General features: G+C 39.8%; 1 protein-coding gene across 1 annotated transcript in view; it reads right to left on the bottom strand.

Moving 5' to 3' along the window:
* Positions 1–11,287: 11,287 nt before the first annotated feature.
* Positions 11,288–27,283, bottom strand: part of LOC126323758 (28S ribosomal protein S22, mitochondrial) — a 31,868-nt gene continuing 15,872 nt past the window's right edge. The window contains exons 5-7 of the mRNA XM_049994760.1: positions 26,546–26,775; positions 13,976–14,084; positions 11,288–12,033 (exon numbers count right to left, since the gene is read on the bottom strand). Coding sequence (XP_049850717.1) covers positions 11,902–12,033; positions 13,976–14,084; positions 26,546–26,775 — 471 coding nt within the window. The 3' untranslated portion in view covers positions 11,288–11,901. The remainder of the gene's footprint in view (positions 12,034–13,975; positions 14,085–26,545; positions 26,776–27,283) is intronic.

Raw genomic sequence — 27,283 nt, 5'->3', positions numbered from 1 at the left:
CCTAGAGAGGTCAGAGTGAGTATTTAAACTGCTTTCTTCTGATGATATTATGTCCTAAATTACTGCAACATCTTTGGAAAGTCAATGGTTGCAATTGGCATTATCTGCTAAGCTGTTAACATAAGGCACGAATAACAGGGGCCTATTACACTTCACTTCAGCCTCCATGAATAAAACTTCCTGGCACACTAACCACAATGTGAACTACTGATGAGGATGACAACTGTCCTCTAAAGCTCAAGAAATTGTACAATTTTGACACATGTACAATACTGAGAAAATTTTATTCACAGACAAGAATATTGATCCAATGATTGCAATCTTCCATGAAGATCTTCAAGCAATCCCTACCAAAAGTAACAAACAAAAGATACAAAGCAGTGTGGCTCGTCATGGAGTTTTTTTTATTTCTCATGCGAGCTCTACAGAAATTATGAATGTTTGGAGAATTAGCTGATACTGGGAGAAAGAAGGCATCTATCTAACAAAAATTTAGTTAAGATTATCAAAAGCTGGTTTTCAGGTAACAATATCTTGATGCTCATGTAGGTTTTCTGCTAATGGAACTGGATTAATTAAAGAAATCATGTAATCAGCCATTCTTTCTACATTCTATTCATGACTGGAATAGAAAGAGCACTTAATGCTATAGAACATGGAAACTAACTTATGTTACGCACATTAGTGTGACACATACAGAGCATAATGATAACGTTAAGTAGATAGCAGCAGCTCTGTTATTATTTCTGCTGAAAATGATATAAACTGATGAGCCAAAATGTTATGACCACCTGCTTAATAGCTTGTTTGTTCATCTTTGGAATTAAATACATCATGGATTCTGTGTGTCAGGGTTCCAACAGTTCGTTGGTAGGTTTGTAGAAGTGTGTGGCATTAGATGTCTATGTGTAGGTCATTTAGTTTGCAAAAATAATGGGCCACTGATCTGCATACACATGACGGTGTCCAATAGCGACCCAGATGGGTTCCATATGATTTACGACAGATGAATTTGGTCACCAAGACATCAACGTGTTTTCACTATTATGCTCCTAAAACCACTGTAGCACAGTTCTGGCTCTGAGACATGGACAATTACACCACTGAAAGATGACATCGCCGTCAGAGCAGACATCAAGAATGGAGGGATGCAGTTGGTTCGCAGTTGTCGGTGTGTCTTCAATTACTACCAAAAGCCCCATGCTAGTGCAGAAAAATGTCTCCCATAATAAAATATTGTTCCCACCAGTCTGCGTCCATGGCGTGCTGCACACTTCGAGCCACTGGTCACGTCGGTGATGGCATTTGTGGAGATGACCTAGTGAAGCAAAAATGTGATTCACCCAAAGAGCTGACACATTTCCATTGATTGATGGTCAAAGCCCGATGGTTCCATGCTCACTGCAACTATAATTGATGAGGTCTTTGGTTAGCAATAGAACACATAGGTGGGGCCTGCTGCAGAACCCCTTGTTCAACAGTGTACAATGAATGGTCTGCTCCAAAACACTTACGCATGCACCAGCATTGTGCTCTATTGCCTTAGATGCCACAGATCACAGTCTAACCACAGAGCACACAAGCATCCAAACCCCATCTTCTGTGAAGAGTCATGGATGTCCAACCATTTAGTAGTTTCACTGCCCTACCCCTGCTCTGACAGTAGCACATGAACAGTTTACCAGCTATGCCTTTTTGAGATCCTAGTTCACAGGCACCCCATAATAATAATCTACCCTCTGTCAAAGATGCTTTTCTCAGTGGATTTCCTCATCTGCAGCCAATATCTTCACTAGGGTGATCCCCCATTCATGTCTGCTTCATTTGAATACTTTTGTTACCACATCATGTTCCTGCAACACTACCAGGTGACCTCCAACATCACGCTGGACAGCAGTCATAATGTTTTGGCTTATCAGTGTAATTACTTTCATCAATGATATGAAGGCATTAATCCACCAACTGAGTGAAGAGGGCCAGTTTTATACATAAATTTTTGGTGTTGACAACTCTAAGGCTTGTATTATTGTCAAGAAAAAGTCTTTGTCCTTTAAAACAACTTATTTGATCCAGTTTAGAAACGCTGATGTTATAACAACTCTCACCACCTGTAATGACTTTGTTCAGAAGGTTTGGATCACTTTCAATCTCTGTTTTCAAATCCTGGCACAAATTGATACGCATTGTTTTTTGTCCTGCTTAATAAATTTAGTGGGAACACATCACATGTGCCAGCCCTCACTCAAAATCTTCTGGGATGAGCTCCAACTCATGCATGTCTCGGCTGAAATTTGGTCTGTTGTGAAACGAAAATTGGCGATTTTTTGGCGGATTTTTTTCAATGCTTCCCTTGTTTTGTGGGGTTGCAGGGCATCAAGGACTAGACTGGTCTTTGACATTCATATTATCACACACAAATTGGTTGAAAACTTCTGTGTGGCTCATAGAATACGTCAGAAAGCCCTTTAAGCATTTGGTGAGTCTACATTGCTGATTTTTAAAGCAGGAAACAATATTTCACACACAATCTTTGTTATTTTAAAGTTACCTTAATGACATTGCAAGCAGAACACGCTAACAGTAAGAGAAACATAACACTATGCTCACACGTTGACTTAAATACTGACGCTGTCTGCACAGTTGTCTTGTGAAGGCCTCTAGTAACTCCACCTAGCAGAAGACCTCTCTACTGAAGTGTTTCAGGTCAGCTTGGGCTGTGTGGTGGTTTGTTATACTTCACCTCATGCACCCAACACTTAAATAATTAGCCATCTTAATACTCCGCTTATGTAAAATGAAATGAAATGATCATGTGGCATTGCTAGCCAAGAGGCCCCATGGAGGGAAGTTTGGCCACCATGTTGCAAGTCTTATTTCAGATGTTGCCACATTGGTCAACTTGAATGTCAGTGATGATGAAATGATGCTGAGGACAACACAACATCCAGTCCATGAGCGGAGAAAATGTCAGACTTGGCCAGGAATCGAACCCAAGTCCACTGTACGGTAGGCAAACACATTGCCACTCACCTAAGCAGACCAACTGTCATATACAATGAACATTGCTTACTGAATATTTGGTTGCTGTTATGAATTATTAATCAGGGTCCGGCTAGCCTGTGCCTTCTTCCTCCAGCTTGGCTAAGACTTCCCCACCATACAGGCTCCAGATAAAGTTGCTGAAAATTAACATCTCATTCTCATTCACTCCACCACATAAGTAAGAAGTGAGATTAGATTCACTTTCTTATATCATCTTCAACATTATAACTCCATACATGATAAATGAGGACAGCTACCATCTCGTATACTGCCTCTCTTTATTATATACATAATAGACCTGATATTCCACTTGATAGTTCACAGTTACAATCTATATATTACCTTTGATGTTTTGCATTCTTAGATTTCATGGAGCTCTTCCTTTCACACCACCTGCTCTGTCGAACTCCTGTCTTCACCTCAGCAGGTAGGGTTGTCTGACTGCTACCCACTTCCATACAGTCAGTGGATCATTAGCTCTGGTATCAGTACCTATGATTTAAAACACCTACCAACAGTGGGATATTCACCATTTATCAACTACTCTCAGGCATGAACATCTTTTCTCTGACATATTTATTTAAGGATGTGATACCTCTCATTCAAGAGATGAGACATATCACTACATATTCTCCCACTAAAAGAAAGGATGTTGTAGTCACACATTCAATTCGAATTATTATACAAATGTTACATGAATTGATGTAATACCTTCACAATCAATTTCAGTTTTTCTTTAAGTTTAATGTTGCAGTCAGTATTTCTTTGTGTTTTGTTTGAGAATTAACACATATTTCATTATGCCTTATCACAAAAATCTCTTTCTTTGTTGGAGAAAGTAAATATTATCTATAATTCTATGATCAAACATCAGAGCACTCGGAGATTACATTGGTCCTCGGGAACTGGTAAATTACTTAACTTTAATAACTTTATTTAATCAGTCTGGGGGATATGCTCCATGATCCAGGGTCTGTACCCTTGTGCAAATAATAACACTCAAACATTTCTCAACACTGCCCGTCCAGAGATTAAGTACTCCTTCCTCTAACTTCGTTAATATGACATACCTCCCATCCTTGGGTCCACCCAAAAATCATATAAGTTCCATTCTCTGAGCTAACTTACCCATAAAGTGTGTCATACAGCTTCTTTACTATTACTTTAAGTACTCCAACAATTCTCCCTTCTGTTTTTCTTTTTTCTATCTCTAAATGCCACACCAGATTCCTACAGACTCCTGATTTTCTCTGGACAGTTGTCCTGCCTCTTCTTCCTGTCACCACTCTCCTCTAAAACCCATTTCCTTCTACATATTAGCTTGTCCTCTTATCTTTAGATTATTCTTCTGACACCTGGCCTCTTTATTCCTCCCCTTGAAAAAGTGACAAGACTAACTCCTAAAAACAACTATTTTTGTTCCTATAATGCTTCCCCCATCTGCTTGAGACCATGTGCATGATTGTATACTTTTTTTTGTCCCCTTAGTGTGTGTGTGTGGAGGGATGGGGAGTGCATTGTTCCTTGGCCAGTTTACTTCTTTTTTTTTTTTGTCCCCTTAGTGTGTGTGTGTGTGTGTGTGTGTGTGTGTGTGTGTGTGGAGGGATGGGGAGTGCATTGTTCCTTGGCCAGTTCACTGAAGTAAACTTTATAATTACTCCATAACGAATGTCACTATTGACATGGAAAAAAGGAAAGGGCTTCAACAGTAGAGACATATGAATGTGGAAAGAGGGAATTCAGAGTTGGTCCTCAAATCTGAAGAATAAGAAAGTGAAAAAATACAATCAGTGTGTTGAATCTGAAGAAGGAAAGAAGATGGACTTCAAAGAGAGAATTCCTTTCTTGTCCCGTACCCCATGACACCCTCCCTGCCAGGTACTTCATTGGGACACCAGAGGATGCAGAGTGGTCGACATGCCCTACAGAATGGTAATGTTCTGACTTCACACGAACAGGCTTTGAAAGGTGAGTCCAACACCCTGCTATGGAATGCTTGTAGAGCATAAAGAAGTGCTGTGTTAATTGATTGTGTGTGACTTGCAATGTTTGCAAATAGCACACCTCCCTTATAAAATGAACTCAAACCCACCTACAATACTATCATTAAACATAAAAAAAAATTCTTAATTCAAATTATTCAGAGTAAAAAAACCAATGCTTGGCTAGGTTTCCAGTTGGATACTCGATTTTTTAAATCTCTTCACTTTCGCTACATTGTATAGTCCTTTTTCTTTTCCCATAGTTGGCTTTACTAGAAATAATGCTTTTGGATGGGGAACTCCCTCAAACCATTAGGGTTCAACAAGCTTAGGAAAAAATTTACTGATCTCTTTTTTTAAAAAAATATTTGATCTCATATCATGATCATTGATTAACACTAGGTCTCCAATATTAAACTGTGGTACTTACACTTGCTCATTGTACCATTGGACTCGTAGATCTGAGCTGTCTATTGGGTTTTTTGTTACTTGTCATTGTATTTCTTCTATTGGCACACTTTTGTTTTTTGGCCAACTAAAGAATTTTAACCAAGTTTCTCCCATAAATTGTTTGTCCATTATTTCTATAGGTGATAGGGCTGCAGTTAGATGTCGCAGTCCATCAATAATCATTTGAAACTCTGGAATCAACTGTTCCTGACTAATGTCGCTTCGAACAAAAGGTTCTACAAAGTCGAGGAACTACCTCCATTATTCATTCAAAAGGGTTTCTTTGTGGGTGGCCTTTCGAAAAAACAGTGTGTTTAATTTTTCCAATCCTAAACATTCTTTAAAAACTTGGCTGGTAAATTGTGGTCCACTGTCTGCCAATATCCTACAAGGTTTTCCTATCTCATTCAAATATTACTTTAATCACCTAATTCCTGTCTGAGTGTTGGTATGTATGTTTGGATAGATTTTAATGTACTTTGACCAACACTACACTAGTACAAATATGTAAAGTCACTCCTCCACTACTGGTGGGTGGTGATGATGAGGTCCCATACTAAGAGGAGCGTACGGGACGACGAGAGAGAGCCGCACCGCTGTACTAGGCGAGGTCCTAGTGAAGGTGGTTTGCCATTGCCTTCCTCCGACCATAATGCGGATGAATGATGATGAATGGGTTGACGTAAAGGATGGACTGGATTTAATTGTTTGGGGGAGGATACAAGACAGCAAGGTCATCGTCTAACATTCTGCGTGGTGTCTGTCTGTTCTGTAACGTGTCTCCCTACCACTGTTGCGCAACGATGCTCTGAGCGTGTTTTTTTAGGGAACTGACTAGTTTGAACCTGGGACCTGTTGCTGGTAAGGAGACGTCAGACCACACATCACATGTAGAATTCAGAAGAGTTCAGTGAGACTAGCGATGATATAACCAAATACTTAATGATTTCAGCGTCAGCTTTACTGCACTCCCTGTAAAAGAATCTTAATACTAACTAAATATAGTGGAAGGTGTTCAAGGCTTTCCTATTTTTAATTAGCTGGTAAAATAATGTCAAGAAAGCAGTTAAGTTTACCATTGGAAATTTTATTCTGCTCACAAAACATTGTTTATAAATTGCACTATTGATAAAAGGAGGATGGTAAAAACCAACTGTGTTCAACAAAAATGTTAACAAATATTCCCTGAATGGGTTTCCAAGTTCTACAATGGATCGAAGGATGACCTATGCCATACCACATCTATAATCTAGGTTTAAATTAAGTTTCACAAAAGAGAAAACTATCAATATGGTCTACAGTGACCCTCAATTATCTTTAATTGCTTATCTAACTTGTCGTAAATTGCAGTGGCTGATGTGGCTTCTCAATAACTATATAACAGAAAAATCATCGCGTTTCAGATTTTTACTTCAAGTGGCAAATGTGAACACCATGAGCTTTAATTGATGATTGAAACTAGTATTATGCAAAAAGGGGGTGTAACAGATGAGACTTCTGCAGTTCTGAGTGAGGCTTTATGCGCTGTTATGCGGCAGCGCATGCGTTCATTACCTTGTTGGTGTTCGTCAGGGGGCGGCGGGCAGCACAGCTCCGCTCACCTCGCGGTCTCGGAAGCAACTTCCTCCTAACTTCCCCTTACTACAATTTACCGAAATTGGTTTAAAAAAAATCCTATCTAGCTGTGTTTTCATCTGACCAATCAGGGTCTCAATGTTAACCTTAAGCTACGCCTACAAAAATTCTGTCTATCCAATGAGAAATGTTATACTTTTCATGGTGGGGCAATGTTTTTAAAATTTGCAACGTAACAGAGATGCGAAAAAGTCTCACACTAAAACTTGCAGCTGGTGTGGTCCTTTTAGCATTATCTTAAGATCTATACTGTTCTTCTGGAGGGCTCTATCTTTTAACATGGGCTGGGGGGTGGTCCTGACGTAACAGACGCGAAAAAGTCCCATGCTAAAACTTGCAGCTGGGGTTGTCCTAGTAGTTAGCTGGCAACGTGGATGTCCAGTCCATCCCTTATCGTAGGGCCTTCTAGCTTAACACGGTTCTGCTCTCGGCTTCTGTTCTCGTTTCTCCCCTCGGAACTGCGTCTGTCTCACAGTGGGAAGGTATGACATGTATTTAGACATTCTTGTGTTAGTCTGTGGTATTCCATTTGCTCACTCATTACACTTTGGTTAATTTAATGTCACGATTTATTCCGAGCTATGTGACATACTACTGGATTTGCTTATCATGTCAGGGTTTTCATGGAAGTTGTTGCATTTGCCTGACACCTTACAATCGGTCTCATTGGATTAGGGAAGGTCGGGGAAGGAAGTCGGTTGTGCCCTTTCAAAGGAACCATCCCGGCATTTGCCTGGAGCAAATTAGGGAAATCACTTGCCATAAAGGTTTCTACAACCGTAGCCCCTTATTTTTTGTCATTATTAGTAAATATTTGTGTCATTTCTTAAGTTATGTTGTAATTATTTTGACTTTCCTCCTGGGTTTTTGGTCATTTGGCAATAATTTACTTCTCACATGTAAATACTGCACCTGACGGAGAGAAAAAATATTCAAAATATGTATTACCCAGCATGAAAAAATAGGTACTTGGCACTAGGTTGAAACTAAAACATTTGAGCAATCCAAAGTGAGTGAATATGTCAATTAGTGCTGCAAGTGGGAAAACAAGGAAACATGCTAAATATGATTAGACAAAGGTGTGACTGATGATTACAACAATCATGAAATTGCACATCCATAGTAGAGTCAGTTTGGTAATGGTTGTGATTATCTTAACGGATCTTGAACACCCAGAAGAGGTAACGGGAAAACGGTTTACGAAATCTGGTTTTGGGAGCACCATGTAAATGGAGTGCTAGGTACTCCCATCAGCCACCATGCCAAGTAGAGCTTGTCAGTGGCAGGAGATACGGCACGAGTTGTTCCAACTTTTATAAGTTTACAGCTTCATATCCACTGAGCAAAGTGCCCTAGCGTCAACAAACTTGACGGCCAACATGATGCCGCCATCATTTAACGTCTGTTTTTTTCTCCATGAACATTTTTCATTAAGCGTAAATCACAGAAAAATTATTAATATGTTGTCACAAAACCAGATGCAAATTAATATTGTGGACACAGGAAATTTTACAGGAGCAATAAAAAAATGTAGTAAATGGGGGGTAAAAATTGATTACAGAAACATAAAAGTGGGGTTATACTGTACTTATATAACAGATCTGACATTCAACTTGATAATTTGCAATTACAATACATTTATTATCTTTGACATTTCGCATTCTTAGATTTCATGAATTTGTTTCTTCTGCACTGCCTGCTCTATGGAACTCTTATCTTCACCTCACCTGGTGAAGTCATCTGGCTGTTATCCACTTCTGTACAGTCACTGGAGGATCGTTAGCTCTGGATCAGCACATAAGATTTAAACCCACCCCCCCACTTATCGACTAGTCCTCAGTCACAAACACCTTTTCTCTGACATACGTATTTAAAGACATGATACATCCCATTCATTTCACGAGAGGTATGACATCTATGAATGGCGGTGCCCTCTCAGTCTTGGTTTTTTTTGTCCCCCTCCCTCATATTCCCCTAGATAAACTGACATTGGAAGGGACCAATGCTATAGCTAACCAACAGACGGTGTCATATCTGACCAAAAGAATGCAGGACTTAGTAATTTACCCAAAATAGTCTAGAGACTTAATTCTGGCTCTGGAGAAATCATGTATGGGGACTCCCAAGATTCAGCCTTGTGTCCACTGCTGTTGCTCACTTATGTAAATGATCTTCTATCAAATATACAGTAAGCAGAATTAGTTGTTTTTTTGCAGGTGACAGTAGTATTGTAATCAATCCAAGCATACATACAGGATCAGGAGAAATGGTAAGCAGTGTTCATAAAAGTATCATTGACTGGATTTCTGCGTATGGTCTTACCTCAACTTTAAAGAGACACAACATATTCCGTTCCACACATCTAGAGGTACTACTCCAATGATAAGCATAACACATGATGAGGAAATAATAAACAGGATGGAAACTTCAAAATTTATGGGTGCCCATGCATTATGGTCTTCAGTGCAGAGACCGGTTTGATGCAGCCCTCCCTGCTACTCGATCCTGCGCAAGCGTCGTCTCCAAGTAACTATTGCAACCTGCATCCTTCTGAATATGCTTAGTGTATTCATCTCTTGGTCTCCCTCTATGATTTTTTCCCTCCACACTGGCCTCCAGTACTAAATTGGTGATCCCTTTATGCCTCATAACATCTCTTCTTCTAGTAAGTTGCGCCACAAATTCCTCTTCTCCCCACTTATATTCAGTACCTCCTCATTAGTTACGTGAGCTACTCATCTAATCTTCGCATTCCTCTGTAGCACCACATTTCGAAAGCTTCTATTCTGTTCTTGTCTAAACTAGTTATTGTCCATGTTTCACTTCCATACATGGCTACACTCCATACAAATACTTTCAGAAAAGACTTTCTGACACTTCAATCTATATTTGATGTTAACAAATTTCTCTTCTTCAAAAAAGCTTTCCTTGCCATTGCCAATCTACATTTTATATCCTCTCTACTTTGACAATCATTTGTTTTTTCCCCAAATAGCAAAACTCAGCTACTACTTTCAGTGTCTTATTTCCTAATCTAATTCCCTCAGTGTCACCTTAATTAGACTACATTCCATTATCCTTGTTTTGCATTTGTTTATGTTCATCTTATATCCTCCTTTCAAGACACTGTCCATTCTGTTCAACTGCTCTTCTAGGTCCTTTGCTGTCTCTGTCCATATTACTGGGAATTTAAAGTGGTAAGTGCACATTTCGGAATTCCTAAAACAAAGTAGTGCAGCCGTATTTGCACTTAGAATCGCTTCAGATCTTGGGGTGAGACAAATCAGTAAGTTGACATATTTTACATATTTGCATTAAGTAATATCCTATGCCATAATTTTCTTGGGTAACTCATCTTTAAGCAAGTATTCATAGATCAAATGTAACGGTAATATGTGGTTCTCACCCATGACCATCTCGTAGGCATCTGTTTAAGGAGTTCGGCATTCTGATTAGTGCTCCACATTATATTTATTCCCTCATGAAGTTTGTTGTAAATAATCCACTACAGTTCAAAAGGAATAATAATGCACATAATTACAACACTAGAAGCAAAAATACCATTCATTACTCCACAATGAGGTTTCTTTTAGCACTAAAACGGGTGCACAATGCTGCAACTGAACTTTTGATCACTTACCAAACAATATAAAATATCTGACAGACAGCAAAATAACATTTGGAAAGAAACTGAAAAAGTTTCTTTTTGAAAATTCCTTCTATTCTGTAGAAGAATTTCCACTATTGCACTGTATAAAAGGGGGTAGGTGAAGCTTAGTATGTGATCACAATAATACAGACATAGTAAGGCTCTTCTTGACAACATGAAGTGCTTTGGTTCATAAAACCAGCAATGACTGTGGATTCTGCAACGATGCAGCATTGATTTCTGTTTGGCATCATACCATTGGGTGCCCCATCTTTACATTCTTATTGCCACTGTAAACTGTTCTTGAGTCTCTTTGTATTAATGATATATTAAGTTGCTGATGTTACTAATTCTGAGGATGATATCAGCTACTTCTCACTGTTAAGCCATGTCAAATTCCAGTAATAGGACACTTGCCACCAGCATGATGAAGGAGCTGAGTACTCTGTAATGGTGGAAGGCAGTGTCCACAATCATCTACAGATGAAAAGAAATATACAAACATAAATTTAGTAAAGAAGAACAGTAATTGTCTAAGTTACTACACACTTTATTTCTGCATTGTCTGTGACAACAACTTATCCTTTTGGCCTTAGAAGAACAGATGCTTTTACACATGTCAAACATTACTGCATTCATTTCATCCATATCTCATTACTTTCCTCAGATTATTATTATAGAGTTACAGAAAATGTAACCCACTCATAGAGACCACCTTTCACATGTTCCCATACATAACAGTTTTTGACAGTACTGCAGCTCACTTTTTCCAATCAACATTATTAATTTAAATACATTTTTGCATCAAAAAATAAAAAAATATAACAAATGAATGTACTAGTGACAGCTGTTGGTGAAACAGATAGAATTTTTAATGTAACAAAGAGCAGCATCCTCAACTGTAAGCCAAATAAACCGAAGAGGGGGAGAGAGAGAGAGAGAGAGAGAGAGAGAGAGAGAGAGAGAGAGAGAGAGAGAGAGAGAGAGGAGTGGGGAGGAATGGTTTATTTCATTTTTGAAATCTTCTGCTTATTATTCTTTCCACACAGCAGTACAACATTCTTCAGCCAACAAACAACCAGTGTTTTAGTACAAAATTTCACACACATTTGTGTCCAGATCACAACATTTACACATACTGCTCTAGCTGCCAGTGCCATGTGCATGTTGAATTCCTTCTGCCACTAGTTCTTGTTGTTTCTGGAGCTCAAGCAAAGTCTGTATTGCCAATTCCAATTGCCCTCGCCGTCTGCAGTCACTTGATGAGATATATAGCTATCAACAACAATAATTTTAATTAAAGATCACTAGGCATCACTACAACATAATACTTTGAACTAAATTAATTCTGTCCTCAGAGAACACTTCTGGTGACTTTTAAACACTTTATCAATATCACTTGACTGCCATACAATAGTCTAGGCTTTGAAATGACTAAAACAAGGCTGAAACAAAAATATACTGAAACATTTTTTTTTGTTTCTAACTTGTGACACAAAATCAGTCATCTCAACCAAATGCACCAAAATATCAAAGAAAATTGATACTAAGCACACCAAATTACTTTTAGTATGTGAAAAGCTGATCATTGTTTATACTGAAAAATAAAACAAACAAATAAAAATATCTTCCTTCCTTTTTTCTCCTTTGAGGAAAACACTATCAAGAACAACTGAACAACAGATGTCAGAGATGTCTACTGATGACAGTATCAAGTCCACAAATACAATATCATATTTTATGCAAGAAATATGCTGGAATGGAAACTTTGTAAGAATGCATGCTGAAAACATTATTAGTGAGTGTGTTTTTGTGTGTGGGGGAGCGAGACAGGCACTTGTGTTCATTTCATGACTGTGTAGAAACTGCCACCTGTATAAAAGGAATGAGTAATCTGCCATGTACATTAATTTTTTTTTTTTTTTTAGTGGTACTTATGTAATGCAAAATGGGCTACACACATGGTGTAGTAGAATCACACACAATCATTACTTAAAATTCACTAGATACTGCAATGAATAAATGAAATCTGTAGATTCCTAAGAGCACAATAGTAAACCCCCCCCCCCCCCCCGCACCACCACCACCACCACCACCACCACCACCACCAACACCACCACCACCAACACCACCACCACCAACACTCCTTTCATTTGCAAATGCCTATGGCTCTTTAACTCTTGTTGTTATGGGTGGAACACTACACCTAAAATGTCTCCCCCATTTTCTAAATTTGCATTCAGATAATTTGTGCAGCATGGTAATATGCCCATAGAGCTTCATCTAGCCCACCCAAACTTCTTCCAAACAATTTGTATCCTAACGAATATAAAATATGTATTTCTTTCTGACTGCTTTCATTCATAGCAACTTTTTATGTACACTGTGAAATCCAAAAGAAACTGGAAGACCAGACAATTCATTCCATCAACTAACTGTGCTGTCATTAGTTGTATGAGGCATAGGTGTGACTACCAGTAATACATCTATAGGGAAGTGCCATACACTCATTCACCAGGGTAGCATACAGCACTGGTATTTAAAGGTATCATTATTATTAATATTATTAACATTATTCTTTTGCTCTCAATCTATGTGCAAGAGTCAGAATGAATGGTAACTTATTTTCTCACAAAACATACTGCTTAATATTATTCTTGTGTCATTCAGTAATCTTACTTTGTATGTAGAAAATATTATTCCCTCGAGTAATACAGGTCATTGTAACAGTGAATGATGTGTGTGTCCACTGTTAGTATTGTTTAAGTGCAATACAATGAAGGAAATTTCTGTTATTCAAAGAAACAATTTAGTACAGAAACAATAACTGCTCAAATTGTGCACACTTTTGCCTTGGCAGAATTTTTTAGTCTCTTACTTGAACAGTGGTTGCCCTGTTACTATACTAACTTCTGTTGGGAAATTATATTCAATACTATTAAATACTCACAAACATTTAAACTCCTTATAGTTTGACAATTTGAAATGACATCCTAGATGACAATTTAGTAAAAAGTTCTAATTCCTAAAAGTCTCCGAAACAAGGAAAAATAAATGCACATAATACACCAAAAACATTTAAGAAGATCACAATAACAATATATTACACAGTGCACAAAGGATAAAAATCTGTTATCCACATTATCACCTGAGGAGTTATCCATTCTTTGCATACAGTTTATAGAATACTGAATGTTTTCAATAATATAAGACTTACCCTTATCAAGCCAAGGTCATCTCCTTCATATTCAGCAGCAGCTATTGCAGACTCCAAACTTGGATTCAGTTTATGAAACAGATTAATCAAAGCTGTGGCTTCATCTAACCTGTTAAAAAAGAATGCCAATGCCAATGAAAATGAACAATTTGTATGCAAAGCAAAATAGAAAACCAACCATGTAAGTAAGGCTGCAGAATTCTATTAATAATTTAACCTGCGCTGAAGTCTATATTGGAAATGCCAAAGTCTTATTTCGAATTTTTTATTTAAATTAATAGACACACATTACTTTTACCACAGAGAAATTAACATACTGATACCTGAAAGTATTATTATTAAATTTATGTTTACGAATAATTCAAAATTCTGTGGCTTTTCTAATCAATGCATTACATCTATTTTCCTCTTCTTGGTCTGTACACTGCTTTTTCTATCAGATTATTTCTGTCGCTGGTCTAGTTATTTGATGCCATATTTTCTTTATTTTATGAGGTATCGATCACTGATGCAGACACATTTCAAAATGTACACTAGTTCAGAAACATCTTACTTTCAATTCTTACCAGTTACATTATTGTGAATACTGCCTATGTTCAACATCAACATGGAATAACCACTTACAGACAGCAGGTAGCAGCACTAACAGTGGAAAGTACATACAGCATGTCGGAGGGAGGCGGAAACAGTACAGTCATTGTTGTGATGCTGTAACTGAGTGATTTACCTTACTTCCAAAAGGGAGTGATCATTGGCTTTTGAGTGAAGGGTGAAGCATTTCCAAAACAACTAAGTTTATAAACTATTTGCATACGGCAATGGTTTAAGTATACCATGAATGGCAAAACATTGCTATCTAAAACTGGCTCTGAAGCAACTGTGGTGCACTTTGAGCCATAGATGAGGGGGTGAATGACAGCTGTGCAGATGCATATGGGCGACTAGATGTCCAATAGTTGAGCACGTCACCACCAAAATGAACCAAGGGACTACCAACAATGTCTCTTCAATAACCGTTCAGCAAACATTGTTGCCTGTGGGCCTCTACAGCAGGTGCATGGTTCATGCACCCATGCTGACTGCTGTTTACTGGCAATGCTGAAGGCTGGAATTTACATGCTAATACCACACTGAATGTCCACAGAATGGTGGTATGTGGCCTTTACAGACGAATCATTTTTATGCTCTATTGGACAGATGGCCATTGGATCTTACAAAGGGAGAGAGAGTTACGGTCTGTGGAATGTTTTCATGGCATACTCTGGGAGATCTCATCATTCTGGAGGGCGCAATGGATCAACATACAGTATTTACTCGAATCAACGCCACACTCGAATCTAAGCTGCACCTGAGAAATGAGACTCGTAATCAAGGAAAAAAAAAAATTCCCGAATCTAAGCCGTGCCTGAAATTTGAGACTAATATCAAGGGGAGAGAAAAGTTTTAGACCGCCCCTCCAAATAGAAACAAAATTGGTCCATTGTAACATGAGACACAATTGAGGTCAAATGGATGAAGATACAGCTACAGTAGTTTGGTTCGAGTCGTAAGCTTAACAGTTAAGTTTTACAAAATAGCCATTGCTATGTGTCAGGCACTCCGTCCGTATTTATGTGGGTACCCTTCCTTTGAATCAATTGTTTATTTTGCTTTGATCTAGTAAGTGCTGTTCTCTTTGTTATAGGTGTTTACGCCACTCTAAGCTAAAAATGCATTATTGTACTGTGTCATGCATTGTTTGTCGCATTCTGATAATGAGTGTTTACGACCTGTGGCCGCTCGCGGCATGGCTTGCTTTTGTGCACACTGCTGCGGCTTACGATGCAAAAAAAAAAAAAAAAAAAGAGAGGAATTGTCTCATAACCGAAACAACAGCAAGAGACTGCTATTTGTTGTTACTTACACTGCTGCTTTCTTTGATAATGATCAGCAAGAACCAAATAATAGACTGTGTATGACAGAATTTGTTCCGAATGACAGTTTAGTGAAAATTTTTCTCCATTTGAAAATCTTTGCAGATGCCTCTTTAGTACATTACATTCTGCACAGAAATTAGAGTCATCTTAGGTTCGTGCTTCATTTCTGACTGTATCACTATTCAGCATAAGAATAATATTAATATAAACATGACATTATATGTATATTCTTCCGTGTTTGCTGTTGTCTCACTCTAGTTTCGTAGTTTATTAGGCAGACAGGATTTAAATCAGATAGCAGCAAACACGAAAGAATACATGGCATAATGTTTACATTCTTGAACCTTTTCTTTTGATTTATTTACTGACGCATAGGTTTTGGCGCCAGTATTTATATTTGTGCCTGCGAAGCATGCCTGTATAGTGCTACATATACACTCCTGGAAATTGAAATAAGAACACCGTGAATTCATTGTTCCAGGAAGGGGAAACTTTATTGACACATTCCTGGGGTCAGATACATCACATGATCACACTGACAGAACCACAGGCACATAGACACAGGCAACAGAGCATGCACAATGTCGGCACTAGTACAGTGTATATCCACCTTTCGCAGCAATGCAGGCTGCTATTCTCCCATGGAGACGATCGTAGAGATGCTGGATGTAGTCCTGTGGAACGGCTTGCCATGCCATTTCCACCTGGCCCCTCAGTTGGACCAGCGTTCGTGCTGGACATGCAGACCGCGTGATACGATGCTTCATCCAGTCCCAAACATGCTCAATGGGGGACAGATCCGGAGATCTTGCTGGCCAGGGTAGTTGACTTACACCTTCTAGAGCACGTTGGGTGGCACGGGATACATGCGGACGTGCATTGTCCTGTTGGAACAGCACGTTCCCTTGCCGGTCTAGTAATGGTAGAACGATGGGTTCGATGACGGTTTGGATGTACCGTGCACTATTCAGTGTCCCCTCGATGATCACCAGAGGTGTACGGCCAGTGTACGAGATCGCTCCCCACACCATGATGCCGGGTGTTGGCCCTGTGTGCTTCGGTCGTATGCAGTCCTGATTGTGGTGCTCACCTGCACGGCGCCAAACACGCATACGACCATCATTGGCACCAAGGCAGAAGCGACTCTCATCGCTGAAGACGACACTTCTCCATTCGTTCCTCCATTCACGCCTGTCGCGACACCACTGGAGGCGGGCTGCACGATGTTGGGGCGTGAGCGGAAGATGGCCTAACGGGGTGCAGGACCGTAGCCCAGCTTCATGGAGACGGTTGCGAATGGTCCTTGCCGATACCCCAGGAGCAACAGTGTCCCTAATTTGCTGGGAAGTGGCAGTGCGGTCCCCTACGGCACTGCGTAGGATCCTACGGCCTTGGCGTGCATCCGTGTGTCGCTGCAGTCCGGTCCCAGGTCGACGGGCACGTGCACCTTCCGCCGACCACTGGCGACAACATCGATGTACTGTGGAGACCTCCCGCCCCACGTGTTAAGCAATTCGGCGGTTCGTCCACCCGGCCTCCCGCATGCTCACTATATGCCCTCGCTCAAAGTCCGTCAACTGCACATACGGTTCACGTCCACGCTGTCGCGGCATGCTACCAGTGTTAAAGACTGCGATGGAGCTCCGTATGCCACGGCAAACTGGCTGACACTGATGGCGGCGGTGCACAAATGCTGCGCAGCTAGCGCCATTCGAGGCCAACACCGCAGTTCCTGGTGTGTCCGCTGTGCCGTGCGTGTGATCATTGCTCGTACAGCCCTCTCGCAGTGTCCGGAGCAAGTATGGTGGGTCTGACACACCGGTGTCAATGTGTTCTTTTTTCCATTTCCAGGAGTGTATGAGACGGCAGAAGTTAGTTGTGGCGGCACCTACCAAGATTTTTCAGAGCTTCCGCTTACTTTGCACTTGATTCTAAGCTGCACGTGGTTTTTTGGATTACAAAAACTGGCAAAAAGAGTGCGGCTTAGATTCGAGTAAATACGGTAGGTATGCATCTATCCTTGGTGACCATGTCCACTCCTACATGCTGTTTGTCTTTCCTCAACATGATGGCATCTAGTAGCAGGACAATGCAGTGAGTCACACAGCTCACAGTGCATGTTCATGGTTTGAAGAACACCAGGATGAGTTTACCGTACTCTCCTGGCCACCAAACCTCCCAGTTTTAAACCCAATCGAGAATCTGTGAGACAACCACAATCTGGCTATTCGCGCCTTGGATCCTCAACTGAAAAACCTAGAGCAGTTAGCCATGTCAATGGAGTCGGCATGGCACCACATCATTGTCGGTACCTTCCAGATCATCATTAACTCTCTTCCTGCTTGTCTTATAGTGGTCTGCACTGCAAAAGGTGATTATTCCGTCTTTTGACAGGTGGTCACAGTAATGTGACTGGACAGTGTATAATGTTCCAAACTTTACGTGGCTTGATTTATGTGATAAAATTAATTTTTGTCTATTACACTGTGCATGTTTTGTGCAACATTCTTAACTGACAATTCTTAGGCTTATTTCAAGTAAGAGTTCAGGTAAGAGTCATCACAAGACAAGTAAACTAAGATGCATCAAAGCACTAGGAACCTTTGATGTCCTGACAATAAAAAGCTTTTTTATTTTACTCCAAGTTCTCAACTTTAACTGAGCAAGAGACGGGAGGAAGGAAGATCGGGGTTTAACGTCCTGTTAATATTGAGGTCATTAGAAATGGATGAGCAAGACACTACAACAACACTGCCACATAGCAGTGAAAAGTTCTAGTAATAGCACAATTATGGATAATACAAGAGCAACAAATAGTTGGAACATAAGTCCCAATGTTTACACCTGTTTACATGTCTCATCCAGCTATCTGGGCCTTGTTACGCTAGTGTACCATTGCCACAGATGAGACCATGGCTTCATGTCATAGGGAAAGCTCTGCTATTTTTGCACTCACACCTTGCTACACAAAGATTGGCTTAACAGACAATAATGTGGACTACTACTTCTTCTTCCTCTTGAGAAGCAATAATTTATAGGTTAAAAGGGATATTAAGTAACAACAAGTGAATTACCGTACAGGTATCAGAAATATGGGGAAAAAAGTAATGGCCAAATACAAGGCACATTTCATACTGATTTACATATTTTTATATATAAATACACGCACTAAGAACCTTTATGCCTCAGCAGATACATGCACTTTTTCAATGTAATCTCCACTGAACTGTACACACTTGCACCACCACCAAGGCAACTTCTATAGACCCTGCTAGAGCCACATTTTTGTTGAAATCTATCATATCCACTGCAGAACAGCTGCTTGCCGTTCCTGAAATTCTGCAAAATGATGATCTCTCAGAGTTTTCTTCACAGCCTGAACAGGTGATAATCAGAAGAGGCCAAGTCAGAATAATATGGTAAGTGTGGCAGTACCTGGAACCTAATGTCACTTGATGGAAGCCATGGTTGTCCTACTTATATGGGAGTGAGTGGTGTTGTGTTACAAGAGCACTCATTTTGTCCATTTAATTGGCAGTTTCTTTTGAATTGCACAGTGCAACCTCTGAGTCGCCTTATATGCTGTGATATTAATGGTGGTCCCTGGTTCCACCTAGTCAATAAGGAGGATGCCATCCTTGTCCCAAAAGACTGTGGCAATTTGTTTTCCTATTAAATGTGTGTACAGAACTATTTCTGTGGGAGCTGCCTGCATGCTTCCACTGCATTGATTGGACTTTGGTTTCTGACTCTTGCTAACAGAGCCACATCTCATGGCCAGTCACAAGTTTGGACACGAAACCTACTGGGTCATGGCTGTGGCGTTGAAGGAGGTCACAGTACATGTCCTTGCGTTGTTGTGTTTGAGCTACATTCTGGGATTTGGGAACTAACGTAACAGACACCATCCCAAGCTTAAGGTGTTCATGCACTATGTGCTGTAGGGAGCTTCTGGAAAGTCTTGTGGCCACCTCCATCTCTGTGAATGTGATGCATCTATTGTCCCAAATACGCTTTTCCACTCTCGAAATGTCAACTGGTATTACCCGTAATTTTCCTTTCAGAACTTGTTCTTTTCTCCATTGATGTGCGTCCAATTTTCCAGCCATCCAATCAGTTGTACATGATTTTTCATGACAGTGCACATTCTTTACACATTGCCACCAACTGCATGTGAATATCCACAGTGTTTACACTGCCTTTCTACAGAAACCATGGTATACAGCACTGTCCTTGATGGTTGGAGTCCATATTGTCCACTGTGACAGCAACTGGAAAAATGGGCTGCACTGTGCAAGGGTTACACCTTTAGTGATTGTCCTGTCACGTACAGGTATGAGTAGGCCTTGCAACTGCATGGTGCGTTAGATGGCACATAATGAGAAATGAAAATAAAAAAGGGTAAATCAATATGGAACACTCCTCATAGAATTAACATCAGGATATATGCTGCACTACAGAGAAACTGACCAGTGAGGAAATTAAGGGCAGCACTCCACTGCAAACAGGAAAATTATTTTAAAAAAATTGTTGTGCATATTAAATGGATCTCATCCAAAATAGCAAGACTTATTTTAAAATCAAAGAAAAAAATGTAGAAAACAATACTGTTCACCCCCTAAACAATACTGTTCACCACCTATCCACCAACATTCTCACAAACTGAGCAGGTGGTGGTAGAAGACATATGACTGTGAGGGCCATGACTGTGAAAATGAAATGAAGAATAGAATGAGATTTTCACTCTGCAGTGGAGTGTGCACTGATAAACAGCTTCCTGGCAGATTAATACTGTGTGCCAGATCGAGACTCGAACTCGGGACCATTGTCTTTCATGGACACATGCTCTACCAACTGAGCTACCCAAGTATGACTCTCAACCCGTTTCCACAGCTTCAATTCTACCAGTATCTCATCTCCTAACTTCTAAACTTCACAGAAGCTCTTCTGCGAATCTTGCAGAACTGTCACTCCTGGAAGAAAGAATAATGCAGAGACATGCTTAACCACTCGTGGGGGACGTTCCAAAATGAGATTTTTCACTCTGCAATGGAGTGTGGGCTGATATAAAACCTCCTGGCAGATTAAAACTGTGTGCCAGACCAATACTCTAACTCAGGACCTTTGCCTTTCGCGTGCAAGTGCTCTACCGACTGGAAGTTTCGAAGGTAGGACACGAGGTTCCGGCAGAATCGAAACTGCAGGAATGGGTCGTGAGTCATGCTTGGGTAGCTCAGCCAGTACAACACTTGCCCACGAAAGGCAAAGGTCCTGAGTTTGAGTCTTGGTCCAGCACACAGTTTCAATCTGTCAGGAAGTTTCAAAATGAAGGCTAGTTAACGGTACTTCAGTAGCAAGCTTTGGGTATGACATCAGTAGTGACAGATGATTTGTTAGTAGAATTTACTGAAAGAACAAGTTTGTTGTAAATATACTCATCCAGAATCATCTTAATTTTCATGGCCTCTACCATATATCTTAGAGTTGGCATTTTAATTATTGGATTTGGCAATGTTAGTGGTAGAATGCGGCTGGATGCCCTCCCCCTCCCCACCCTCCTCCAGATAGAATTTGTGAACCTCAACTGTTTGCATGTAGTGTTATTTGTTACAAATTATGCACATCTTTTCTAAATGTGTTACTGAGGTGCAATATCAGTATTCAGCTAGTTACATGTGGGAAAGCGCCTGAAAACCACTTCCAGACTGACTGGCAGACTGGTTCTCATAGTTAATCCACCAGTGCACCTTCCTGAATCCTGGAAGTGGCATGCTAATGAGCATGGAATCTGGACGGATCAATAGAGTCCTTCAGAATAAAACTTGAGAAATGAATTACCAAGGACTAAACGGAGCTAAAAATGAAGTGAATATTTATTTTGTATTAAAAGCAAAATTCAATGAGAAAATCACATTATGGAGACACAACAGCAAGTACTGGCAATAGACACAAAAGTAGAAACAATTTCTGTACTTGGTACTTGGAATTTTGTGTCCTCGTGGTAGCTGCTGGCTAGCCAACTGGTTTCCTTGTTTCAAGCTGCATTTTTATTAAAGAATAAAGATATTGTAGAGGCTGGGGGTAATTTTGAACCACTTGGAAATTTTCAAAAGGAAAGAGGGAAATGATTAAAAAAAAAAAAACAGATAGGAGTGTAATGCACCCTGTTAAGAGTGAAATGCATTTCAGGTATACATTGCATTTCATTAGTCACAATGACAAACAGTGAAGTAACTCAACAATTTTACAAAACTTTGGACATTATCTTCAATGTTGGTGCAGCTCAAGAGATAACTCAGAAACACAGGCAATTCATAATGTCCAATGTGAAAATTTGGACAAAGTGTGTAAAGTAATTCAAGATATGGAAAAAGGAATGGAAACTAGAGGTGATGGTGTTCTAATGAAAAAGATAATACATCTGAAGGCAACATGATACAAAATTACATTGTAAAACTATTTGGAGATATCTAAAATGCTTCTCTTTTGAAGACGGCATTATACTACCACCTCTAGGTGAAACGTAAAAACTAAATAGAGTAAGTTTGAAATCAGGCCCGAAGACTAAAATAATGTATAATCAACATGTCAAAAATTGTAGAAATTAACATGAAGTTGCAAAAACAGTTGATATGTTTTTGTATTAAAGAGAGTTGAAGGCATAAACTAAATAAAATAAATATACAGAAAACTAACAATAATGGATTAAGGTGCTTTTGGTGAAATGTAAGTGACAATTAAAGTGTTCCTGTTTGAGGGTGTTGCTACAGCATGATGAAATATAGTATGACTCTGATGCAGGTATGTAAGCAGCAACATGTGGGCAACAGATCAGTGTGGCATTTGTGTCTTTCCAATGAGTGTGTAGTAAATGCAGAAATGTGAACTATGGTGATGTTATTACCAAATGCAACCAAACAGGACCAACATGCTGCTATTCTTTTCTCAGCTGCCAAAGACTAAACACCAGTAGACATCCATCAGAGAATGAAAAATGTGTATGGGGCAGCAAGTCGCTAGAAAACCATCATTGGGGAATGGTGTGCCAAGTTCTGTCCTGGTCACAATTCGACACAAGATGGCAGTCCATTTGGGATGCTAGCCTAATCCATTACACTGACTCCAGAGGTAGACATTCAAGCACATACCCTACAGTCCTGATCTCTCCCCATGTGGTTATCATGCCTTCGATCCCTTAAAAAAGGTCTTGAATCATCAATGATTCCTGTCAGGCAAGCATGTGAAGCAGGCAGTTATGGACTTTTTTATGCAGCAAGATACAGTGTTTTACCAAACAGGTAGCTTCACCCTGATGCATTGATGGGATAATTGCCTTAATGCTCATGGTGATTTTGCCTTATTAGCATACCAAATTTGGACAGTATGGCCTATGAATGGAAACTTTTCAATCAATTCTTATACTCTGAAGAGCCAAAGAAACTGGTACACTCATCTAATATCATGTAGGGGCCCTGCAAGCACGCAGAAATGCTGTAACACGAAGTGGCATGGACTCAAGTAATGTCTGTAGTAGTGCTGGAGGGAACTGACACTGAATCCTGTAGGGCTGTCCATGAATCAATAAGAGTATGAGTGGGTGGAACAGCAAGGCATTCCAGATATGCTCAATAACGTTCACGTCTGGGGAAGTGTTTAAACTCAAAACAGTGTTCCTGAAGCCACTCTGTAGCAATTCTGGATGTATGGGGTGTCACATTGTCCTGCTCGAATTATCCAAGTCCATTGGAATGCACAATGGACATGAATGGATGCAGGTGATCAGACAGGATGCTTACTTACATGTCACCTGTCAGAGTCATACTCCAACTGCACACGCTGCATCAGCTTGAACAGTCCTCTGCTGACATGCAGGGCCCATGAATTCACGAGGTTTTCTCCATACTCGTACAAGTCCATCTCCTGGATACAATCTGAATTGAGACTCGTCTGACCAGGCAACATGTTTCCAAGTCATCAACAGTCCAAAGTCATGTTAACAGGCCCAGGCGAGGCATAAAGCTTCATGTTGACCAGTCATCAAGGGTATACGAGAGGGCCTTCAGCTCGTATTGATGATGTTTCGTTCAATGGTTCACATGCTAACACTTGTTGATGGCCCAGCATCGAAATCTGCAACAATTTGCGGAAGGGATGATATTTTGACATGGTGAACGATTCTCTTCAGTTGTTTTTAGTCCAGTTCTTGCAGGATCTTCTTCCTGCCACAGCAATGTCGAAGATTTGATGTTTGACAGGATTCCTCATTATTCATGGTACACTTGTGAAACAATCGTCCGAGAAAATGCCCACTTCATCGATACCTTGGAGATGCTGTGTCTCATTGCTCAAGCGCTGAGTGTATCTCCACGTTCAAACTCACTTAAATCTTGATAACATACCATTGTAGCAGCAGTAACCAATCTAACAACTGTGCCCGACACTTGTTACGTTATATAGGATTTGGCGACTATAGAGCTGTATTCTGCCTGTTTACATATCTCTGTAATTGAATATGTATGCCTACACCAGTTTCTTTGGCACTTCAGTCCATATATTGAGTGTCAAAAAAAACCAATTCTAATTTTTCTGAAATGAAACTATTGCAATAAATGTGCAATAGCAGGTACAAATTAAGACAGTGACAAATGTATATTTAACATAAACTTAAGAGATATTTTTACTCAGTGAATGATGATGATATGTTAGTTTGGAATTGCTAGGGGAGGTGGAAAAACAAAATAGTAAATCAGGATACAGACTGGATTGTAAGGCTTAATTATGATGAAAATGAAATTAAGAAGGGTGGGACGTACAGCAAGACAAATGGATAGCAGCTGGACTGCAGTGAGTTCTTTGTGGTATTTAAGGAAATAAGAAACAAATGAGACAACAAGATAGTGAAAGGAGAGTAGATACAGTGGGCATTCATTAAGTTTTGAGACTTGTCTCGCAACAAAAAATTTAATAAACATTTTTGTTCAGCGAACTAAAAGTCTTCAAAATACTTATGACCCTTGGGCATCAACACACCACTGCCAGTGTTTCTTCCATTGTTCACAGGCTCCCTGGAACCCTTCACATGGAAGGCTGTCAAAGGACTTCATCAAAGCTGCCTGGACCGCTGGAATTGTGTCGAATTGCTTCCCTTTCAGGTCTCTCTTGATTCGGGGAACAAAAAGAAGTTTCTGGGAGGTACGTCAGCCTTACAGGGAGGCTGCAGCAGTGTTGCCACATTGAACTTGGCCAAAATGTCACTGGCAGAGAGTGACGTGTAAGAGGGCACACTGTCATGGTGATGAACCCAATCGTGTTTGATCTCTGGGCAGACATGGTGGACTTGGTCCTTCAAATGGCAGAGCACTTCAGCATCATGTGACAGTGACAGTCCGTCCTGCAGGAACAAACACACTTTCACCAAATTTTCATCAGTTTGGCATATTGAGGTCTCCCAATGCAATCCTTGCAGCTATCTCTGAACCTCTTGTGTCACATGCAAACTATGTAATGTAACATGGCTTCTTCCTTATAGGCGTCCTGAACCATATCAAAAGCCCCTCTAACAGTTTTGTTCAGTTTCTCACAGAACTTTATCGAATAACGCTACTCCAAATAAAGATGCATTTTCAACTTAACAAGTTTTAGATGGAGACACTGACATGCACTCATGCCACAATCGATCTGCTCATTCCACCATCTCAGAGGTAACTGTTGCTAGTCTGGTCTCACTACTTCACCCTATTGGTGGAACATGTCTGCGTGCCCTCCCCTACCCAGGAAAAAATCAGTTTTGAAACTTAGTGAACACACTCTGTGTAGCATTCAGAAACATGCAGCAAGAATATAGATGCACATAGCTCTGTCGAGGAATCAGTTTTCCACTGTAGGTATCAAATGGCAGACAACAAAGTGAAACTTATCAGGTTGACAGACACAAATAAATTTTACATAATTTAAAAAATAAAATAAAAAAGGGCGGGGGGGGGGGGGGGGGGGGGGCAGACAGACAGGGGACTGATGCATTTCTTTTTTTTTTCTAGTTAAATACAGTTTATGGTTTCTCAAAATTTCATTTTGATGAACACTCCCTTAGTAAGTGTTGAAACCTTGGTCAATGTACCAAACAGTTATCTGCAACTGGTTGGCTGTACAATTCCTAAGTTTGGAAATTATATATCGTTGCCAATAAGTCGCCATGTTTAACACTTTTAAGTATAGTGATCTACACTACATTTTCCTTCATCTTTGTCAGCTTTCCATCCCTTAACTGGGATACTGATTTATGTCTTCAGCCTACAACTTTCCTTCAATTATTTCATCTTTTCTGCCCCAAAAGAAGAAGCTGTGGTTCTGCCGGGAGTATAGCTTTTTTTACTTATTCTTATATACTTCTTTTCGGTTAAATTCACTGTTGAGCCTCCTAAAGTCAGTAATTTGGAGAAATACAAGAAACAAACTGTAATATTTTAAATTTTACACAATCTCTCGGAAGCTGTGAATTTTATAAATTCAATGCCTGAAGCCATAATTTTACCATAATCTTTAATTACATTATCACGTTTTTATCTGCCTGTACTTCATAGCTATTATTTTTTATTATCAATTTTCAGTTTCCTTACCTGAAGTGTGTTTAACAAACTAATTATTATGTACTTACCTGCCATCAGACACAATGTCTAAGAGAAGAGAATCAATATTTCTGTGCCACGCAAGGTAGAAGGCTAATGGGCCAAAATGACGAGTTGATCTTAACTTTGAGAAATGACGTGATTTCTCCACATGGTCAAATGTTTGATCTCGAACTCTACAAAAATCTGGAGAGTCTGGATCAAACTGCACACATGCTCGATCTAGTATGAATTCATACTCTCCAGTATCGAGCAACGGCTGTAATAATATGAAGTAGAAATGTCAGTTAAACATACATACACTGTGATAATTTGTTGACTAAAATAACAAAAGTAGCAGAGATCTGGAAAAGGCAATGAGTAGCTTATATTACATGCTTTGTAGTGTTTCATACTAACATTTTATTCTCATCTCTTACCCATACTGTTTACTGATTTTATGGAATAGTGACCTCAAGTTTTCAAGAATGAAGAAATGACACATAAGCAAGTAACGTCAATCCACAAAAGGTAGAGCCTAATATTCCAGGAAACTCCAATAATCCACTACCTGAGTAAATTTCACATCTTTCTCCCACACAAATGGGCTAAATGTCATGGGTTTCTGGTTCTCTCACCTGTCTTATTATTTTAATAACTTCTACCTCTGTTGATCTGTTGTGGGTAAGGGACAGCAGCTGGTCAAACATTTACCAAGGAAAATCACCAAATGGCCTATGTTTTGAGAAGTTACTTTATTTAGACACTGAGTTTCGGCATCTCAATAA

Source organism: Schistocerca gregaria, chromosome 2 (genome assembly GCF_023897955.1).
Source record: "Schistocerca gregaria isolate iqSchGreg1 chromosome 2, iqSchGreg1.2, whole genome shotgun sequence".
Classification (NCBI taxonomy): Eukaryota; Metazoa; Arthropoda; class Insecta; order Orthoptera; family Acrididae; genus Schistocerca; species Schistocerca gregaria.
The sequence above is the reverse complement of the archived record's forward strand: the minus strand, read 5'-3'. Positions and strand labels throughout refer to the sequence as shown.